The following is a 20,978-nucleotide window of genomic DNA, read 5'->3' on the forward strand; positions in this document are numbered from 1 at the left end:
CTTCCTTCGAGCCAGGGTGATAGCTCAGAGGGCTGAGTGCAAGCTTTGCATGTTGGAGGTCTAAGTTGAGCTTTAGAACTGTATGGTACTCAACCATCGCAGGAAATACCTGAGCACTGTGTTAGGAGAAGCCCCTGAACAATGGTTGGGTATGGTCCCCCATTATTTTCTGTATTAAAGCCTTTATTAATTTACCCTTCCTTCCTTCCTTCCTTCCTTCCTTCCTTCCTTCCTTCCTTCCTTCCTTCCTTCCTTCCTTCCTTCCTTCCTTCCTTCCTTCCTTCCTTCCTGTTTTTGTTGTTGTTGTTTGGATCACACGCAGTGAATCTCAGGAGTTACTCCAGGCAAGCACCCTACCTGCTGTATTATCTCTCCATCACCAAAAGCCCTTCTTGATTTTCTCCAGACTAAGATTTCTTTATAAGGTGGTATTCCATCTTTCTCCTATCCCCATTTTTATGCATATTTTATTATTTTGCTTGTCTTATTGCATGCTGGAACCACCCAAACGGAAACCCCACGTAGATAGATTGTACCTCCTTTCCTTTCCATGGCATTGCATCTGATACTACAAGAAGGCTTCACAGTCCTTGAGGATCAGGCTAGCAAATTACGTGCTTATAGACAATGCTTTCAAAATAAGAGGTATTTTCTTGCTTGCTCTTTGAGAAAAGGGTTCAAACAAAACAGAACTCTACTTAGATGAATACATGTGTATCTGTACATTTCCAACAAGAGAAGTACTTGCATCTGAAAAATATCCCATTTCTGAGAAGGACTAATTGACCTGGGACATGAGATTCTCAATCCCAATGGGTCCATGACATTCTGAGCGAGCAGCCTGGCTTTTCAACTGGGACATCTTGTTCACAGAGTGCTCTGCTCTCCATAAAAACAAACACTTAACTTGCTAACAGCAGAGCCTGAAAAACCATTCACTCTAAGAGGAAAGAGTGCTAATACCTGAGAGAGGGTTACCCACTGTGATTTGATGCTCAGTGAGTACAACATGGGTTCAACCTGCCATGTAAAACAAGGCATTGTGGGAACTGTGGTCCGGAAGCCCTAAACCCTCCCAATGGGCGGCTGGGACTCTTGCTCACCAGGTTACTTGGAAACACCATATTTAAAGAAGTATTTTCAGAATCTGGTGCAGACATTCCTAGCCCAACAATATTAAAATCACATAGTTATCCTAACCCAGCCATCATGTTTCATGGGTATCTAGAGAGGAGAATTAAGTATCTTCTTACCACTTAGCTGACAATGAACTGAGTGTGGACTCATAGTTACCAGCACTGGGTTCGAATCACAGCTCTCCATCAACTGTGGTGAAGAATAAAAATATCTGTGGAATGGGGCAGTGAGCAGAGACAGCCCAGGGAATGTTGATCCAGCAAGAATTCCACTTGAAAGTTCATCTTGCTGTTGATGACTATGTTTGGAAAACTCCCCCCTTCTCCAAGATATTTTCTCCATCCCTATAAATAGGTTGCTCTGCTAACCAAATGCCACTGGGTGAAACTATAACCTGTGGAAGTTCTCAGGATCATCCAAGCAATAAACAGGTAAAGTTCAATGTGAGAAATATTAATATAGAATATGCAGGTGTGATGTTAAGAGGTGGAAGTAAGGACACACTTAGCTTCTGAAGTCAGGGGGAGATGAAGGGAAACCGAGACAGAATGAGGAAGAAAAGAAAAGTCATTTGTATTTTTAAAGTCCAGCAACTTTGGGGAAGGGTCTGATTTTCCAAGCAAAGGGACAGGGGACTGAAAGCACAGCCTAATGTGACCTGTGACAGTTCAGGATCTGGGTCACGTTATACAATGTGTGTGGCACTGACAGTGAGGACATGTGTTAGGCTCAACAAGGATTTCAAGGACGAGGGGTGGGGTGTAGACAGAAACCTGTGCAGAGAACAGATGGGCTCCTGAGCCGATCCACTTGGGTAAGAGACGGGATGGTCTGAAAGCGATTCTGAGGTACCAGAATCATCACTGTCTTCCCGAGTTTGTAGGAGCTGGGAGAGATCTAGGCACCAGGACCATGAAATGACAACAACAAGCAGGTCTCGCCTGTCACCCACGTGGATGACCAACCCCAAATCTGGGTTGTCGGGAGTCAGCCGAGGACCACAGAGACCAACGGTCTTACTCAGAGGTTCACACAGACTGTTTACCATGAGGCAAAGCCACCCATTGTTTGCTAAAACAATCAGTGGTATAATCATTAACCAAAGGCATTGAAGCAACAAAGTCATATGACTAAACCTGGGAGAATTTGGGCTCTGCCCTGGAATACACTGTGGTATTAGGAGTTCCAAGACTTCAACTTCCTATGGCATCCAGAGTGCTCATAAAAGCAGATGTACACAGAATTCCCCCTCACCAGGCAGAGGCGACTTCCCAATCCACGTTTGTTGGGACAAGTCTGACTAACTAGATGCCCGCATTGTTGTGCCAACTGACAGAATAAACTCACAGTGAGATTTTCAGGATGGGCCAAGTGACTCTTGTCTTCTATCCACTCACTCCTCATGAAACAGAATAATGAAGAAATAGAGGCAGCAGCTGACACTCAGTGACGCCTTACTGTAACAAACATGCTCTGAATTACGTCACCAGGAGTGACTCATTAGATTCTCACCTTATCTCTGAGGGACATAATACCCCTCTCAAGAAACTGAGCTTTAGAGACATTCCTTGCCTAAGAGTGTGACTCAATGAGCACTGGAAGCCGAGTTTGAGCTTAGGTGTCTCAACCACTCCAATGGGCTATACAAGGCCTCACAGGACATGTTCCCTGATCATCTGGTGTTTCCTTTGAACACAAACTACTTGCTGAAGCACTCAAACAAATTTAATCAGGAATTTCCTGATTCAAAACTTCCTGTTTGGAATGAACCGCCCATGGCAGTGGCAGTCGGGGTCCTACTTGGGATCTGCTCTACAGTAATGTGGCTTCCTCAGAGGAATGTAAACTTGGCTCTCCTCACACCCGGCTCTGTGCTGGCCTTCTCTGCTAGCTTCTTCTCCTGTCCTCTGGAGAGGGCTTCTCCCCGCTCTGCAGGTAACAATGCAGGAAGGAGGCCAGGGTGTGACTGAGGAGAAGCAATGCGGGCAATGATGAGGGGGTGGACGAGGCTGGAGCGATACTATAGCGGGTAGGGCATTTGCCTTGCATGAGGCCAACCCGGGTTCGATTCCCATCATCCCATATCCAAGCACCGTGAGGAGTAATTCCTGAGTGCAAAGCCAGGAGTATCCCCTGTGCTTCGCAAGGTGTGAACCCCCCTGCTCCCCCACAAAAAAAAAGAGTGCTGAGGGGGTGGAGAGGGCAGAACGGCAGATTTATGAGACTGAGTTCCCATGCAGGTTCAGGGGCTGCATCTACGGCAGGCCCCAGAACTCAGAGACAGGCGAGATTCCAGAGAGTAAAGATAAAGGATACAGGAAGAAGATCAATAAAGATGGCCTCACCTTCCATCACCACGCCCCTGTGTCTGGGTGGTAATATTCAACATTCCTCACAGGGGAACAAGTCCTTCCACGGCACAAGATGGCAGCCAGAGGGACTCCTAAAAGCAGCTTGTTCGCTGCAATGGGCAGCAGAGAGCTTAGGCGGTGCAGCAGACGTGGGAAAGGGAGCTTCTGAACATAACTGGCTGCAAAGGGAGCCAGCAAGGGAGGATGAGGCACCCGCGGCCTGTACTGCGACTTCCCCTTCCAATGCAAGCGAATCGGTCAGCTCCTCCAGCCTGTTCGCTACTGTCGTGTGCATTGGTCAGTGCTTCTCAGTCCCTTCCTAGGATGCCTGAGAGCTCACAGTAACGGAATATTGCCAGGAAGAGGCTCCTTCAAGATCTTGTCCAGCTCCGAAATCTGGACTGTGACCAAAAGAGGTCCTTTATTTTGTTTTAGTTTTTGAGTCATACCTGGCTGTGTTGAGGGCCGACTTCTGGCTCTGTGCTCTGGGACCATTCTTAGTGGTGCTTGGAGCACCATAGGGGGTGCTAGAGATTAAACTGGTGTAAGGCTAAGGCAAGCACCTCAGCTGCTGCACTCTCTCCACCCCACTCCCACTGCCACTGGAACACAGCCTCAGAACTCACTGTGGGTCCTCACTGTGCCACTGTCCCTGGCTGGCATGTTTGCTCCCCTTCACTGGGCCCCAAACAACTGACCAAAAGCCTTTCTGGCTTCACTGATTTATTTAACTCCTCCAGTGGATGCCACAGGTGCAAGTTTGGCCACCTTATTTTATCTCATAATTATTACAGGTGAGGAAACAGCTTTTACAGGTGAAGAAACAGCTCAGAGAAATGATGTGGATCCTTTGTTTCAGGTTACATGGAGAGTAAGGGTCAAACCTGGGAGGAGAACTGAGGTGACTAGGCCTTCCTAAAGGGAGAATCGAAATAAACTGTCTCACAATTCTGGGAGTTGGAAGTTCAAGATCACACCCTGCTAAGGCAGGGGCTGGAGTGATAGAATAGCAGGTAGGGAGTTTGCCTTGCATGCGGCTGACCCAATTTTAATCCCCAGCATCCCATATAGTCCCCCCAAGCACTGCCAGGAATAATTTCTGAGTGCAGAACCAGGAGTAATGTCTGAGCATTGCTGGGTGTGACCCAAAAATAGAAAAAAAAAAGTCACTGGCATTTCTTGAGCCTCTCTTGGCTTGCAAATAAGTCTTCTCCCAGTGTCTGTATGCTGCCCTCCATGTACTGCTGAGTCTTCCCTCATCTCCTCTTCTTACAAAGGCATTTGCCACATTAGATTAGGGGTCACTCCTCTGACCTGAGTTTCCTTTGATTGCCTTCTAAAGCCCAGTCTCCAAACATGGCTGCATCCTGGGGATTTGGGATGAGGACTCCAACATACAAATTTGGAGGAGGCATAACTCAGTTCACAACTGACACCCTAACTCTACACAGGTCCCAATGCATTCAATTCATATTTATAGAGCCTCCTGAGTACCAAGAATTGCACTCAGCATTTCTGCAAATGGTTTCTCATGTAATTCTTCCAAGCACTCTTGGGAGCTTGGCTTTTTAATTCCCATGGCACAGAGAGGCAACTACATTTCAAGCAGTTTAAGACTTTCCTTCCCAGAAAAACGCAGCCAATATGAGACTGACCCAGTCTTCTGACTCCCAACACATCACTGCACTGTCTCTGACATGCAATTTTGCTTCCTACACAAGTGTGCAGTTCACAGCAACAGCACCGCAGACCTGACAGTGGAGCAGGAGCTGAAACACGGTGGCAGTGCATGTTTTCTGAAATCGCCCAAACCCTATAGATTATAGGCATCTGCTGCATAAGGTCAGGCGAATGATTAATGAGTTGATATGTGCAAAGTGCTCCAGAGAGTGTCTGGCTAGTAATAACAAAGGTTAAGCAGTTTCATGAAAAACATTAACAAAAGTTAATGAAACCATTAGCAAATGGTAAAAGGTTTCTTGGTTTTTTTCTTTCTTTTTCTTTTTTTGTTATTGTTTTTGCTGCTGCCAACACTGTTATCCCATTTCTACTCCCATTAAAGCTCCTAACTTCTGGATGAAGTAAGGTAGATTGAACACAACAACTATTTCTCATTACTTCCCAAAATTACACACAAAAGTCTAAGTACACGAAGATGGGGAGAACAAAAGAAGAAGCAACACAATTTTGGAAACTGGAAAAGTAAGTGGATGAGTGATAACTGATTTAGTAAGGTGGAGGAAAAACTGAATCCTAAACCAGCCATGGGTAAGGTCAAGAATAATAAAACTTACACTACAGAATTTCCTGCACTCTACCTCACTCAAACTCAGGAATTTTCAATAACAAATAATCCTATCATTTGATGAGGGTAACGTGGAGAGAGATAAATTGTATGGTTAAAAAGCAATTACGAGCTCAGATTGTCTTTTTTACTCTGCATAGTCCTGCTTCTTACCACCCCCTCTCCATAAATTTATTCTCTAGTATAGAGAAATAACTACGTGTAGAGCCAGGGCAGAGTAGAATAGAGGGCACAGACTAGGGGTCCCATAAAAAAGCGGTAGAATTAAGTGGACAAATGTATTTTGGGAACTGGGCACTGTGCCTTTTCTATCTTCAGGCAGCTGTTGGGAAGAGTGTTTTCCTAAGGCAATCTGAGATTTTTAAGTGAAAATGCATAAAAATATCCATACAGGTTCTCCATGCAAATGTTCCACCAGATTAATCTACTAATTAGTTCTACTAACTAGGACTTCTACTTCGCAGCCCAATATCCAATTAGTAGTTTCAGAAAGAGAAAATAGAGAAGAAACTAATAAATAAATAAGATGCTATCCAGAACTGCAGGAAAAACTGAAAAAAAAAATTGAAATTGAAATTTAAAAATTCTAAATTTAAAAATCCTATCCAGGACCCAGTGCAAAAGATTATAATATACAATCCCCACACCTTTAAGGGATATTAGAATTAAATTTGGCAATTTTCACATGCCTTAAAATAACAAAGTTGTCCATATCACAAATCAAGAATCAAATGGACTCAGAATTCTGAATATCAACTCTGGGAGTTAGAAAACAATGGGACAATACTTTAAAATTTTTGGTGCAATAATGTTCAGCCTAGAATTTTATACCTAGCCAAACACTTTATCAAATTTGCGGGGGAAATAAAGGTAATTTTAGATACCATCTGTCTTAAAAAGTGTACTTCCCACATTCTTTTCTAGAAAACTGATGAGTTGTTGCATCAAACTGAGAGGAAATTACACAAAGAGGAGGCATGTGATATAAAGCACAGGAGGGTTGACAAAAAGTAGAAATAAGAGAAAGTGCCAGGTCAAGAGTGAAAGAAGAACCCAAGGCAGGCAGAGGACAATGATTCAGAGCACATCTGTTTAGACTCTGGGAGAAGTTTATTCAAGAATATGAAAGAACAGGTCACTATTGCAGCTAGAAATTCTGAAGGGAGATGTGGACAATATGTAGACACTCTCTGTATTTAATTCATAAGAAGTACATGAAAAAGCCAAAGACATGATTATGAGCTCCAGGCAAAACAAACAAAGGAAATGTATAAGAAAGGAAAAGTAATTATAGCTTACCACATGGCTTGGTGCCAAATAGTACGTCACAGTCACAGTAACGTATATGTTCTGAACCAAAATGACAGCAGACTCTACTAAGGATGGGGATGGGGGTCAGGAAGGGTGTGTGTGAAGTGGTGATGTGAGGGGAATGGAGTGGGTGTATGTGAGTGTGTATAGACTAAATTCTTATTTCCATAATAGAACATCATGAGGTAATGCCTAAAGCAACATCTTTAAAAAGTAACAATGGGATCAGAGGGGTAGTGCAGCAGTTATGGCACTTGTTTTGTATGCTGCCAACCCTGGTTCCATCTCCAGAACATAACTGGTACCCTGAGCAATGCTGGGGAAAACTATGTGCATACATGCATGGGCACATGTGCACACACACACAAAATACAAACATGTTATATAGAGATAACTAGGTTCAGGGGCCAGATAAACAGTATAGCAATTAAGGTATTTGTTTTGTATGCAGCTGACCTAGTTTTGATTCCAGGCATCCTATATGGTTCCCTGAGCCTGCCAGGAATGATTCCTGAGTGCAGAGCTAGGAATAACCCCTGACCATCTCTGGGTGTGGCCCAGAAACCAAAAAAATTAAAATAAAAAAATGACTAGGTTTATACCAAAAGTATTATCCATACGTTAAAAGGATCATAGTGGCTGTCTGTGTAGAAGAGAAAGTAGGGGAAGGAGGGATAGAAAGCTTAAAAAAAATACACCTTGTTGAAGAGGCTGACTTTTAACCTGCATGTATACATTTTATCAGAACAATATTTAACTTGTGGTGTTCTTTTTCACCTATCACACTGGACAGACTTGGGTGAATTACTGCCCAATTTTGGCTTCCAAGTTCCATGCGAGGATTCTGATTGTTGAGAACAATGCTTTGATGGGAAAAAGGTCTCTACAGAACAAAGACCAAGATGGGATTTGGGATTATGTATGGCTCTTGTCTGTGCTGTCTTGGACTTCCACTGATGCAGACAATCCTATGTCAATAGCCATAAAGTAAATTCTTAGCAATTTTCTTTTTTACTTTGTTTTGAGGTTGATGCTCAAGGGATACTCAACTTCGCATTCAGAGGTCATTCTCAGTGGTATTTGGAAGATCGTGAAGTACTGAGTTCAAAATTGAGCCTCCCACAAATGCAAAGCACGTGCTCTAGTCCTTTGGGTTATTTCCCCTATCCTTCTTGGCAATTTCCTAACGGCCATATTCCAGAAGATGGGGAGAAAAAGGAAAGGATCACTCATCTCCACAAATGGAATGAGAGAAAAACCCAAGTCTAATAGAGTCGTTTCAACTATTTGTTATCTACTTTCAATTTGAAGGTGTTTTAGGCTGTATCTGGAGGTACTCAGGGGTTATCCTGGCTCTGTTTTCAGGAGCGATCCCTGGCAGTACTGGGGGAACCATGTGTGGTGCTGGGACTTAAACCAGGGTTGGCAGGATGCAAGCAAAGTGCCTAATTCCCTGGAATAAGGCTTGATTGAGAAAACTTCAACAGATCAAGAAATGCCATATGTGCAAAGGGTAGGGATGATTTTAAGAATCCAACCAGGATCTCATTACCAATGTAAGTACATATGTTTGCCTTTTGGCTGTCAGGAACCCATAACTAAAATTTATATCACAACTATAAATAAATATTCCAGGTGACCTACATTAAGCACCATGAGACTTCAGTATGTGTCCAGTGATGAAAAAGAAAATACCCCAAAATCCCCTTTTTTTTAAAAAAAAATTAAACATTTGACTTTCTGCTCGAGAGGGAAAAAAAGAAATCAAGGGGTTGATAGGAAATACTGAAGTTTTAACTAAATTTTTGTTTGTTCCTTACTAAGTTTTACTTGCCTTTTTTATTATTCAAGTTTTGGGGTTTTGTTTTGGTGGCTTTGGTGCTGGGTATTGAACCCTGGACATCATACATGTAAGGTCTGTGTGCTATCACTGAGCTACATACATGACCCATGGAGCTCTTATAATAGCTATCATAATAAGTCCTTTACAAGCACTTCCTAAGCAGAGACCCCGGAGGGAAGAGGCAGGACACCCCCCCCACAGACCACTTCAGGGCTCAGGAACACACAGCAGGTCTCAGGACACACGGCCTCCTCGGCAGTGAGGGGATGGCTCACTAGGAACTGGGAGTCATGGAGAATAAGGCCAAATATGGTAAACTATGGTTGACTAGCAAGGGAGAAGGGAGAAGGCCTTCAGAACCCGGTATGAGGGAAGAGTTAGGGAGGAGAGGTCACCTTTGGGGCTCTGGGGCCAGAGGTTGTGAAATGGGAGCCCTCAGAAGTTTCCATCTACTATATTTGGCCTTGGACAAATTATTCAAGTGAGTTTTTAATTACCATGGTAAGACCTGGGTGATGATTATAATCACTTTAATGGGAATGGTTTGGGGGTGACATCTCATGATGGGGTGACAGTCCCTATGATCTAGTAATACTGTGACTTATTGGCACTAGTAATACTTACAAGAAACAGTATTTGGTCATTCCAAAGACTAAAATAAACTTCTTATACAAATTTGATCTTCATCCACAGTTGCTGACTCAAACCTCCCCTGACCTTTGGAATTTCCTAAATGTTGAGACTGATATCGGTATATTTTTATGTGAACAGGGTAACTCTTGGAAGCACCTAAGGATAGCCTGCATTACCTGCAAGACCACCCATGTGATTATGGGGTTGGAACTTCTGGTCCTCCTACCATATCTGAAAATTTCAGAAAGGAAGAGGGACTGGACTCTGAGTTCAATCAATAGTGACCTATAAATTAATGTCTAAGTAATGAGGTCTCCACAAAACGTCAAGGAGATGGAATTCAGAGCGTCCAGATTCGGGAAGACAGGGAGGTACTTGAAGAATGCCTAAAGAAGGCAGGGAAGCTCTGCAGCCCTTCCCCATCCCTGGCCTTACACATCTCTTCAGACGGTTCTTCTAATATTATCTCCTTTTGCAATACATCAGTGGCCTAGTGAGTAAATGAATTTCTTGCATCCTGGGAGATGAACAGGTAAATGAAAGGGAGGAGGCCACCCTGGAATTTCTGAGTATCAACCAGTAAATGACAGAACAAGCCTTGAAGCTACTGGCTCCAGAAGCCTAAAGAGAGGGGAAGGAGATCTCCAGCTCATACCCCCAGCTGACAGCGTAGGCTTGCCACTGGCATCCAGAGTGAAAGTGGTGTTCAGAGACTGAACCCAAATCTGCTCAAATTGACAATATGTTCAAGTAGAGATCATCAGAGTTGAGAAACTCCCCATAGGTAATTTAATTTGGCTAAGTCTACACACACACACACACACACACACACACACACACACACACACACACACTCTCTCTCTCTCCCTACACTAAGAAGCCCCTTTTCCTACTCAACTGCATGCTGCCTTGAAGTATGGATGAACTTTTTACCTACCTAACATCTGAGCTCTGACAAGCTGGTAAAAAATTTGGGGGGAAGAGTTTGAATTTTTAACTAATTGGTTATTTGTTATCTACTTTACTATGTGCAAGACAAGAAGAGATGGTAGAATAAGCAAAGAATGTGGGGTTTAAAAAAATGACCCTGGGGCTGGAGAGACAGCACAATGGGTAAGGCACTTGCCTTGTACACAACTGACCAGGGTTCGATCCTCTGCATCCCCTATGGTCCCTGAGTTTGCCAGGAGTGATTTCTGACTGCAGAGCTAGGAGTAACCCTTGAGCATTGCTGAGTTTGACCCCAAAACTAAAATAAATAAACCAATTTAAAATAAAATAAAATAAAATGACTCTAAGGGAAGTTTGAAACTTAGTGAATAATCCCCAGAAGTGTTCAACCCTAACCCCAAGCCAGTGGTAGCCAGTACAATGGTCAAAGGCTCAGACTGAAATTCCTTCCCAAGTGCCAATCCAAGTGTGGCAGAGGAACCATTTGTTACATGGCTCAAACTTCCTGTAAGCAGGTGGTACTGTAGGGGCTAGAGGAGGGCATAAGGGCAGGAAAAATGGCAATCACAGGCAAATGTGAGAAAAGATAAGAACCTTGGTGGGTTTAAAGTTAGTAAACAACTCAGTGGGAATGAGAATTGAGAAGGTGCAGTGAGGTCTATGGCCATATCACCCTGAATGCGCCTGATCTCGTCTGAAAGGTTAGTGAGGTTCAGCAGACACAACCCAGCATGACCCCTGGTGAGTCATGCTCTGGTAGAATCCCATAATCCACTTCTCTTGTGAACAGTGGCTACCCTGTGACCAGCCAATGACCAACAAAACATGGGAAAGAAGAGGAGATATCGCTATCACAGTTCTGTGACAGTACAGGGCAAAGGGATTTTGCAGACATAATCAAGGCGCCTGATCATTTGAATTAGAATTAGCCAAAAGGGAGATTGTCATAGGTCAGCTTGATCTAATCAGCCAAGTCACTTAAAAGAGGGTCAGGCCTTCCCTGAAGTGAGACTCAAAACACAGAAGACAATTTCTCCTGGTGCCATGAGGAGGACAGTGGCTGAGAAACAGATTCTGACCATCACTGCATGAGTGTGGAAGAGAATGGCAAACTTCAGCTGGGAATGCAGCTGGGCTGGCAGCTGGATCTCAGCCTCAGCAGGGCCCAGGTACAACACACCCAGACTGCTGGCTCCCAGCAACTGTTAAAGAACACAGTGTTGTTTGAAGCCGCTACTTTCATGGCCATTTGTCAGGTATGAGTGCTATGAAGCACGTGTGTGGATCTGCAGTGTGGAGGGCCATGGAGAGGTGCTCAGCTAAAGAGCGTGGTTTGGGGCTGGAGCAACAGCACAGCAGGGAGGGTGATTGCCTTGCACGTGGCCAACCTGGGTTCAAATCCCAGAATCCCATATGGTCTCCTGAGCACCGCCAGGAATAATTCCTGAGTGCAGAGCCAGCAGTAACCCCTCTGCATCGCCAGGTGTGACCCAAAAAGAAAAAAATAAAATAAAATAAAGAGCTAGGTTTGTTAGGCAGGCCATGGGAAGCCATGGGCTGACTCAGAGCAGAGAGAGGAAACTAAGAGATAACGTAGGAAGGGAGGCCTGGGTCGGGGGGGTTGGCCAGAACTTTCAAAGCACAGTTACTCAGGCCATTGCTCCCGGGGAGGGGGGGGGTCAGCAAAGTTCTGGTGAGTGACCAAGCTCTGGGTTGCTATTCTTTTACCCTATTTAAAAACAAAGCCAGAAGAGAGTAGGAAGCAAAAACAACTCAAGAAATGACAATCACTGCAAAAAACCTGAAGGAACTCTAGTGTCCTTGTTGCTAATTATAAATATTTACTCCTCCCAGAATTCCTGACCTCATAGAAGGGCCTGCGTAAATAGTCCTGCAACTTTACTGGAAAATATGTGTGTGTGTGTGTGTATGTGTGTGTGTGTGTGTGTGTGTGTGTGTGTGTGTGTTCCTTCTATGTTTTCTTGGAAGGGGGACAGGACAATAATAAGGACTGGATGATCTGTAAAGAGTCACTTCCTGTTGGATATTGTCTAGTTCCCTTCCCCTCCTCCCTGGATCATAAACCCCGAGACCCACCCCTTCAGCAACTCCTCTGATTCTATCTGCTGGAGACAACTAAGCCAAACAAACTCAGGAAGTGGCAAGAGGTTGGGAAGTGGAGGAAGTTCATGGCACAGAAGGAAAAGTAAAGAGAATGCCCTGATGTTCAAGGAAGAGGGTGGGGGAGAGGGAGAAATGAAGGTCACCCCAAGGTCGCTCGGCGCCGAGCCTTTAAAATGTCATGCTGGGGCTTTCAATCAAAACTGGCACAAACAGTAGGTCAGATCTCCCAGGGCTACTAAAATATTAACATTTTCAACGATAAACAGACCCCAAAAAAGTTCTCTGTAAGCAAATTGGAACAAACAACCAATCTAATGCAGGTTGCTAAGAGACCATCTGGGCAGGGGCCAAAGGCAGTGGAAGAGTCTGGAAAAGTCCCCATTTTCTGGCTCAAAGGAAGGGAAGGAAGAGAGGAGCGATTACCTGTAGATGACTCCATGCTGGTGGAGGAACATGAGAGCTGACGTCACCTCTGCAGCATAGAATCGGGAACGAGGCTCATCGAATTTTCTGGAGCGCTGGATCTGGAACATGAGATCTCCACCATTTACATACTCCATGACAAAAAAGAGGCGGTCCTGAGAGGAGAGGAGAGGGGAAAAGGCCTATTAGATCGGTCCAGGGCAGCTGCCTGCACTGACCAGTGCTCAGGGAACCTTGTGTGCCAGAATGGGGACTTGGAGAGGGAGGTGAGCAGGCAGCTGAATGTGGGCAGCAGAGAGATCAGTGAACACAGCTCATGAATCAGGGCATGAGGAGTTATTTCAAATTCTTTTTGTCTTACTCACATGGGCACCAAAGTCAGTCTAGAGAGAGAGGCCCAGAATACACAGGAAGGAGCTGAGATCTTCGGCTTCAACTGTGCTTTAGAAGAGAGCTCTGAGCCTTTGAAGACCCTGTTTACCTTTTTTCTGTGTGGTAGGATGTATATTGGTTCCCCCCAAACAAGTCCTCAATCCCAGTCCCTCAAGGTGTGAATGTTAACTCAGGGAGTCAAAAAAGACTTTTGATATGATGACGTTAAGTGTCCTGAGATGGGGAGAAGTTGAGGGATGAGCAAGCCCCAAGGGCAGTTATGCTTCCTGATGTAAGAGGGAGGTAGAGGGATTGGCGAGATGAAGAAAGAGGGACTGTGATCACTAAGGCTCAGATGGAAGAGACACGGCCCGAAGCCAGAGCACATAGGGCCTAGGGGCAGTTGGCAGCAGGAAGTTTGTTTTCTCTCCTGTGGTAGGAACACAGCACAGCAGACACCTTGATTTCCGCCTGGTGACACTCAGATCTGCTAGAGAACATGTTTCTCTTGTTTCGAGTCTCTAAGTACACAGTGATTTGTGAAGGCAGCCTTAGGAAACTCGCACTGAGTAGCCTGGAGTGACGGGGCAAGAGACCCTCTCATCACAGCCACTTTCCCAGAGGTTGGTCCTCCAGGGAGCTGCACCAGAGCATACTCCCTAACACTTTACCCTTATGGCTACTGCTTTCAGAATGGCTAAGTGACAGCCAAACCTCACTGGGGTGGCGCCTACTTTCTTGTTCATTCATTTCCCCCATATTTGTTGTTCAGAGTCACCAGCTGGGCTCAAGTTCAGAGGCAGATGCTGAAATAGGAGGAGGCTAGAGAGGCCAGATGGAGGAGAGGGGGATGCGTCCAGAGATGGGGATACCAATAGGGATGTTCCTGGGAGAAACTTGGGTCTTTCTGAGCCCACACCTGTGCAGGCAGGCCCAGCTCATGTCCTCGGTTCACCAACTCATCAGCAGTTCATAATAATCTGATCAGCATTGAAGTTTTGCCCATTACTTGATTTTTTTGTTTACATTCCCAGTAGTTGTCTAACACATAGAACCATTTGGTTATATAAGCCTAAACCTATCAATCATCCACCTAAGTCCCACCAAATCCCACCTCAGTGAGACAAGATCGTCTCATCCACCCTAAGATCACAGAATAAAGCATTACTGTTTAGGTAGTCAGGGCTGACAATAATTTACATGGCCACTCGCCCTCTCCTGAGAGTCCTGGGCTAACAGGGGACTGGCCATGTGGCGACACACATCTCTTCTCTCTGGAGTACAGTTAGCTTGACTAATTTTGCTTGCCTTGTTGCTGGGAAACAACACGGATGGACTACAAGTTGCTTTCAATCTCTTGATTACACCCTTAAACATCTATATTGTGCTAGGCAGAGGCAAGCTATAAGCAATTAGTGTCCTTGGGGACTGCTAGTCCAGGGGAAGAGATGGGAAATGGAGAGAACAATGACAGGGAAACAGAATGACCCCAGAGAGTGAAAGGAGGAGGAAAATGCAACAGTCACTCTGGGGGCAGAGGACCCATGATTCTAGACAAAGCCAGGTCTTGAGAGAAGGTGGAAAAGGTATCAACAAATATCAGGACCTAGGAACAGAGTGAGAATATTTGAGGCATCTTAAAATGACCAGGTCAACTAAAATAACCAGGAAGAAGGGTCAGGGACAAAAAGTAAATAGGGAGGTTTGAGAGACCAGAGGGTCAGAGTACATTCCCTGTGTGTGCTTGCAAATGGGTGTGCACATACATTAGCCACACACATGTGCTCGTGAGCACACACACACACACAAGCACAATGCTCAGGACCAAACCCAGGGCCGTGCCATGTCATGTGGTTGTACTCTATCACTGAGCACTATCCAGTTCCCTAGAGCACATTCTTAGCATAGATTCAAAGTTATCAGGAAGCTTCTCGAAGGATGTTAGCCTAGGTTTTAAAATCAGAACTAGCAGAATCATTTCCATTAAGATTGAATAAAAATGACCAATGATCCCCCCTACCCTCAAACAATGAAGACATGATATCTAGTTTATTATGGACATATCTTTGGAAAGAAGTCCAGAATTGAGAATTGTTAGGCGTTCATACCACCTTTTCCCTGGCCACAATCTGTAGACTCATTCACACTTTCTTGGTATTCACAGAAAGCCTCCAGTCCAGCTGGTCTTCCATTAGTCATGCTCTTTCCTCTCAAGGTCAGCCCTGTTTTTTTCTCTTTTGTGTACAACTCTGTAATCAGAAGCATAAAGGCTGCCTCGCTGACCACTTCCCATTCCAACCATTCCCCAGTCACCCATTCCCACTGAAACGCTCCTTTCAAAATTCCAAGCTTAGGCCAACCTCTGGACAAGAAAATGATTTCTGGGTGGAATCTCAGGCATCAGTACTTTTGAAAGATTCTTGGGTAGTTCCAACTGCGTGCACCCAGACCTAAAAGAAGCTCCAAGACTCTTCCATCTGTCTCTGCCAAGGTTTGCGGCATCTGTGATACAATGTGTCCTATGTGATTTGAGTTTTCTTTTATTTCAAGGATCTTCCAAGAACAAGGGCTCCAAATGTGTGAAACAGAGACTACCTGGAAGTTTCGTGGGTTCCTGCAGCCGTGTGTAGTTTCCATCCAGAAGATCTGAGGTACAGCCTGAGATCTGGACTGAAGCCTGAGGTCTGGACCAGAGCCTGGTATCAGGGCAGAACCTGAGGATCTACCTTTTAACAGCTCCCAAGAGAAGCTGGTACTGTTGGTCCAGGGCACCTTCTTTGAGAACTACTGATCCAGGGCAAGCATTCTTATATTCATGTGCAACTCCTGTTGATCTCAGGTATCTACTAAATATATAGACCAAACATTTACTGATGGTAAATCATAAATAAATTTATTTTAAGACGATGCATATATTCAGTTACATGACCTGATGTGGGGCAGCATCCCACCATTTAAGAAGCCAAAGCACTTGGAAAAGCCTTCTACCAGGCAAATACAGCTGCACCGTGCTCAGCACTGCCCCAACCATCCTCAGGAGCAGCTGGGGCAATGTCACTTCATGGTCACTGGCTGGGACTTGGGTTTTACCAATGACACAATGTTTCACTGTGTTAGAAAGAATCCAGACCTCAGGCCAGAGATAACTCAGTGGGTTATGCACATGCTTTGCACTGAGGAGGCATGGGTTTGAGCCTTGGCACCACATGATACCCCAAGCACTGCTGGTGAGCTCAGGACTGGGATAAGCTCACAGCACTAAAGAGGAAATCCATCCTCTTCCCAGTGCCCTTTTCCCGGCTGCTGCTTCTCTCATCAACACTGGAACAGGCTTAAGGATGGAGCTCAGAGCTGAACAAGACTAGCTCGCACCTGACTTCATCACTTACAGACTGTGTGATCTTGGGAAAAGGACTTCTCTCTGTGCTCAGTTTTCTCCCAGTCTCTAAAAATGAAAAAATGATAAGAGCGGAAGAGAGAGCTCAAGAGGCTGAACATGTGATTTGTGTGCAGAAGACTTGGGTTCGATTTCTGCCACCACATGGTCCCCAAGCATGGCTGAGAGCACCAGAGCACCATGAGCACTACTGGGCGCGTGGCTCCAACATAACATAACGTAACATAACATGACATGACATGACATGGCATAGCATAACATAGCATAACATAACATAACATAACATAGCATAACACAACACAACATAATGTAACATAACACAAGAGAACCTGTCATACCAACCTCTTACTCAGATGGAACTATAGCTTAAATGGTGGTAAGTGATGTCCCATAAAGACTGCCAGTTATTATGGCTATTGATCTTGTTGTTGTTGTTTGGGGTCACACTTAGAAGTGCTCAGGGGTTACTCCTGGCTCTGCACTGAGGAATTACTCCTGGCAGGTCTCGGGCAACCCTATGGAGTGCTGGGGATCGAATCCTTGTCAGCCACGTGCAAGGCAAATGCCCAAGCCACTGTACTATGGGTCTGGTCCGTTACTAATCTCCTACTTGAGTTATTATTATCAAGTCTTTGTGTTTCCTGACTTTTGAACAGCATTTTCCTTTTAACTCTTCTTTCAACAAACACTTGACTCCCATGGCCTTCAGTCCGGCTTTCTGGCCATCTCTGGCTGATGTTTTCTGCCTTCTCTGCAGGCTGTTTCTCCTTGCAGACAGAGCCTTCCCCCTCCTCTTTCATTCATACTGAGCTGGCTCCTCCACACCTACGTCTAATGTTCTCCACACCGATGACTCAGACATTCACCTCCCTCTAGCCCTTTGCTCCAAGTTGTACCTAAAGCCCGGGTGTTGCTATGGACAAAAATGGTCTAACCCAGAGCAAAATGGCCAGAATGTCCATCTAGTCCAGATTCCACTAGTAGGCAACTCAATAACCCAAGCTGGCTGCCTCACCTCTTTCTAGTGTCAACCTCACCCGGAGCTATTCTAACTTTAGCCCAGTTTGAACTTCAGTTTTCTAACCTGCTTCCTAGAGAACTCAGCTCAATAAGCACCATCGCAAAAGCATGATCAACCCCTTGACTAAGGACACATATTTCACAGTAAGATTGGTATGTTTTCCTTCCCCTCCTTGCCTCCTTCCATTCAGCCAGGGTGGCAGAACTATTCCTGCCCTCCACACCTCACACATTTGAGATACATGTTTTGATGCACAGTGAGAACCGCAAGTGATTCTGGGAACTGCTTAATTACATAAACTGAAATCAAAAGAAAGTTGGCGAACCCAGCGCCGACACATTAATCCCCTCTTGGCATTGGTAGAAAACAAAACAGAACAAAAACCCAACTTCCTGGTAAAGTAAGCAAATACATTTTCTGAGGTAATCAAAGATTTTAAAAGCTTTATTCTACCTCCTCCACCCTTAATCTCACCTGAATGTCTGAAAAGTTACGGTCTTGTGATAGCAAGTGAAATAATAAAATTAGGAAGGAGATTATGTGTCATGGCCATTTAGGGTAAGAACAGTTAATAACGACCTACAGGGCGGAAGGGCCACATGGTGTGTTTGAGAATTCCACTGAGCTCCATTTTCCCAGTGCATGAACCTTTGCTGCCTGAGAAGGGAAACCAGGCCAGCCCTGTTCGTCTTTCCAGGTGTGACGGATAGCCAGAGGCTTCCTCTTCATGCACGCCATGTCCTGCCAGTCGACTTTGTTTGGACACACATCCTCCATCATTTGTTAGCTGTTTATATGCACAAAGATTCTATCGCTTTGGAATCAACTTTGCATGCATGCCCAACAAAAGATTTCACTTGGCTCCCTTTGTGATGTGCCAGGGACAGGAAGCAGGATTTCTCCAACATGTGGCCTAGAGACTTGTCTGAGACTCACCTTACATTCAGTCACGTGTCTGTCATCCCTCCATATCTGACATGGAGGATTGGGTGCCCTCTAGGTGCCAGACCTAGGGTAGGTGCTCAAAGGTATAAGGTAGATGGCATCAGTTAACACTTTCATTTCTGAGTCAGCTACTGAATGCAAAAACTCTTTTTCTCCGCCCCCCAATCTCCCCCCAAAAAAACCATAAAAGGCTGCTGTGCTCAACTCTCCTGTACCAAACCAAGCTGTGAAACTTATGCACTGGGGCCATTCCTTTTTTACCACCAAGAGAATAACTCTTGGTCTGAGCATGGATGGAAGGTCACTACTATCTCTCCTCTGGCTTATTTTCTATAGCGCACTGAATATTGATGGAACTGGAAACTGCCATAGGAAACTGGATGAGACCAACCTTAATTAGGTGAAAGTCTGCACTTGAGTCATGCGTTGGACCATGGGGGGTGAGAGGTAGAAGCACCTCTTTGGAGAACAGAGGCACGAGAGGGAATGTTCCATGTGGGGATGCGGAGGGTTGGAGAGATCCAGGGGAAATACTTGCTTTGTAGGAAATTCAGGGTGTCGGAAAGGAGGACTCAGTAGTGGTGGGATGGAGCAGTGGTTCTGAAAACTGAGCAGGAGGTGAAAAGAAGAAAAAAAATCTTTGAGTTGGAAATGGCATAACTAAAGCTAATTAAAGACAGACTTTTATGGAATAAAGGTTAAAGAAGGAGCTGAAAACAGCCTGAAGTTACTCCACCTCTCCCCTATTCCTACTATTCTGAATGCTGCATTTTTAAAAAAAACAACAAAAAACCCAAAAAGCAACACCTTCTCTTCACTAGTCCCTCCTTGGATGGATGACCTGAAGGGAATGTACAACAACTCTGAAAAAGTCAACCCAACTATTTTCTTTTTTCTGCTTCTATACCACTTGGAAAGAACAGTCACCATCACAATAAACTTAACACAAGTGGAACTTTCTAGATCTTAAACTGACACACCATCTTGGGACCACGGACACAGCCTTGTAGAACTGGTGTCACTGACCTGTCAACTGTATCGTTGAAAAGGATTTGTAATTAATAAAGGAGTAGGTCTTTCTCTTAATTGGACACTTAACTCTCTAACAATAAAGAATGAAAAACTCATCTGAATGATGATTATAATTAATGATGTAAGTGTTGCCATGTAACCACAATAATTATCCCCTTAACAGTGCTACTTAAACACATTTTCACACATTCTGAGCCTTCCTCCCAGCTGCCACTGCTCAAGGTCTCACTCAAGTTTAAAGACCTCTTTGTGGTCTTCCTTAAATTCACATTTACTTCAACTAAACTTCTATAGCAACATCCATCCCCATCCACACCAGGGCTATTTATAGTCCACTTCTTAAAATGATCTTTTCTAAGCCATAGAGGGTAGAATAAGGCCTACATTTTGGAGGTGACTCCAAAGGAGGAGGTGACTATTTTCTTGTGGGAAAGCCTTAACCTAATCAGAATGAACCAAACAGTAAATGTCCCGGGCTTGCATCTGCTTCTTGAGAGGGTATAAACTCCATTCATGTGCACTTCCAACAGCAAAAGTTGTATGTTTATTTCCAACTGAAAAATTATGTTTCTATGACTTAAACAGGATGCCGAGCTTAAAATGACCCAAAGCTACAGCAAATTGACTCGCACAATAAAGCTCAAATAAACACTTCCTGTCTCTGATTGACACTGCCCTGTAACCTGGGGAATGGCTCTGACTACCAACCTGCCCGCCCCCCCGCCCCCACATATCTCTTCATGAAAGTTAGGGACGAGGGGGACAATTTGGGTCTAATACATTAAGGAAGATTTTCCTCTCGTAGGCACCATCTACATCCACCAAAAGAAGTCTCCAGCAATGCTCTGATACACAGGGAACAGCCCCAATGGAACATCAGTGCAGTGATCTCTTGCCACGAACAGTAGCTTCTAAAGGTAAGTAGGACCAGTGGATGTGACTCATGTGGTTTAGCACATGCCTCGCATGTCTGAGGACCTGTTAAGTTCCATCCCTGGGAAGTGCATGTCCCACCTAGCACCCTCCCCCCTGCCCCCACCACCATACTCCCTCCTAGGAATGCATCATGTCAGTGTCCTCCTTGGGGCTGATGGAATCATGAAAGTTTATAGATTTGGAACTTGACCAGTGGA

The 20,978-nt window shown here is 44.8% G+C and overlaps 1 protein-coding gene across 1 annotated transcript in view; it reads right to left on the reverse strand.

The window, feature by feature from the left end:
• PRKCE (protein kinase C epsilon) overlaps positions 1–20,978 on the reverse strand; it is a 497,306-nt gene that overhangs the window by 74,619 nt on the left and 401,709 nt on the right. The window contains exon 11 of the mRNA XM_004611987.2: positions 13,079–13,233. Within this exon, the coding sequence (XP_004612044.1) occupies positions 13,079–13,233 (155 nt within the window). The remainder of the gene's footprint in view (positions 1–13,078; positions 13,234–20,978) is intronic.

This window comes from Sorex araneus, chromosome X, assembly GCF_027595985.1.
Source record: "Sorex araneus isolate mSorAra2 chromosome X, mSorAra2.pri, whole genome shotgun sequence".
NCBI classification, from domain to species: Eukaryota; Metazoa; Chordata; class Mammalia; order Eulipotyphla; family Soricidae; genus Sorex; species Sorex araneus.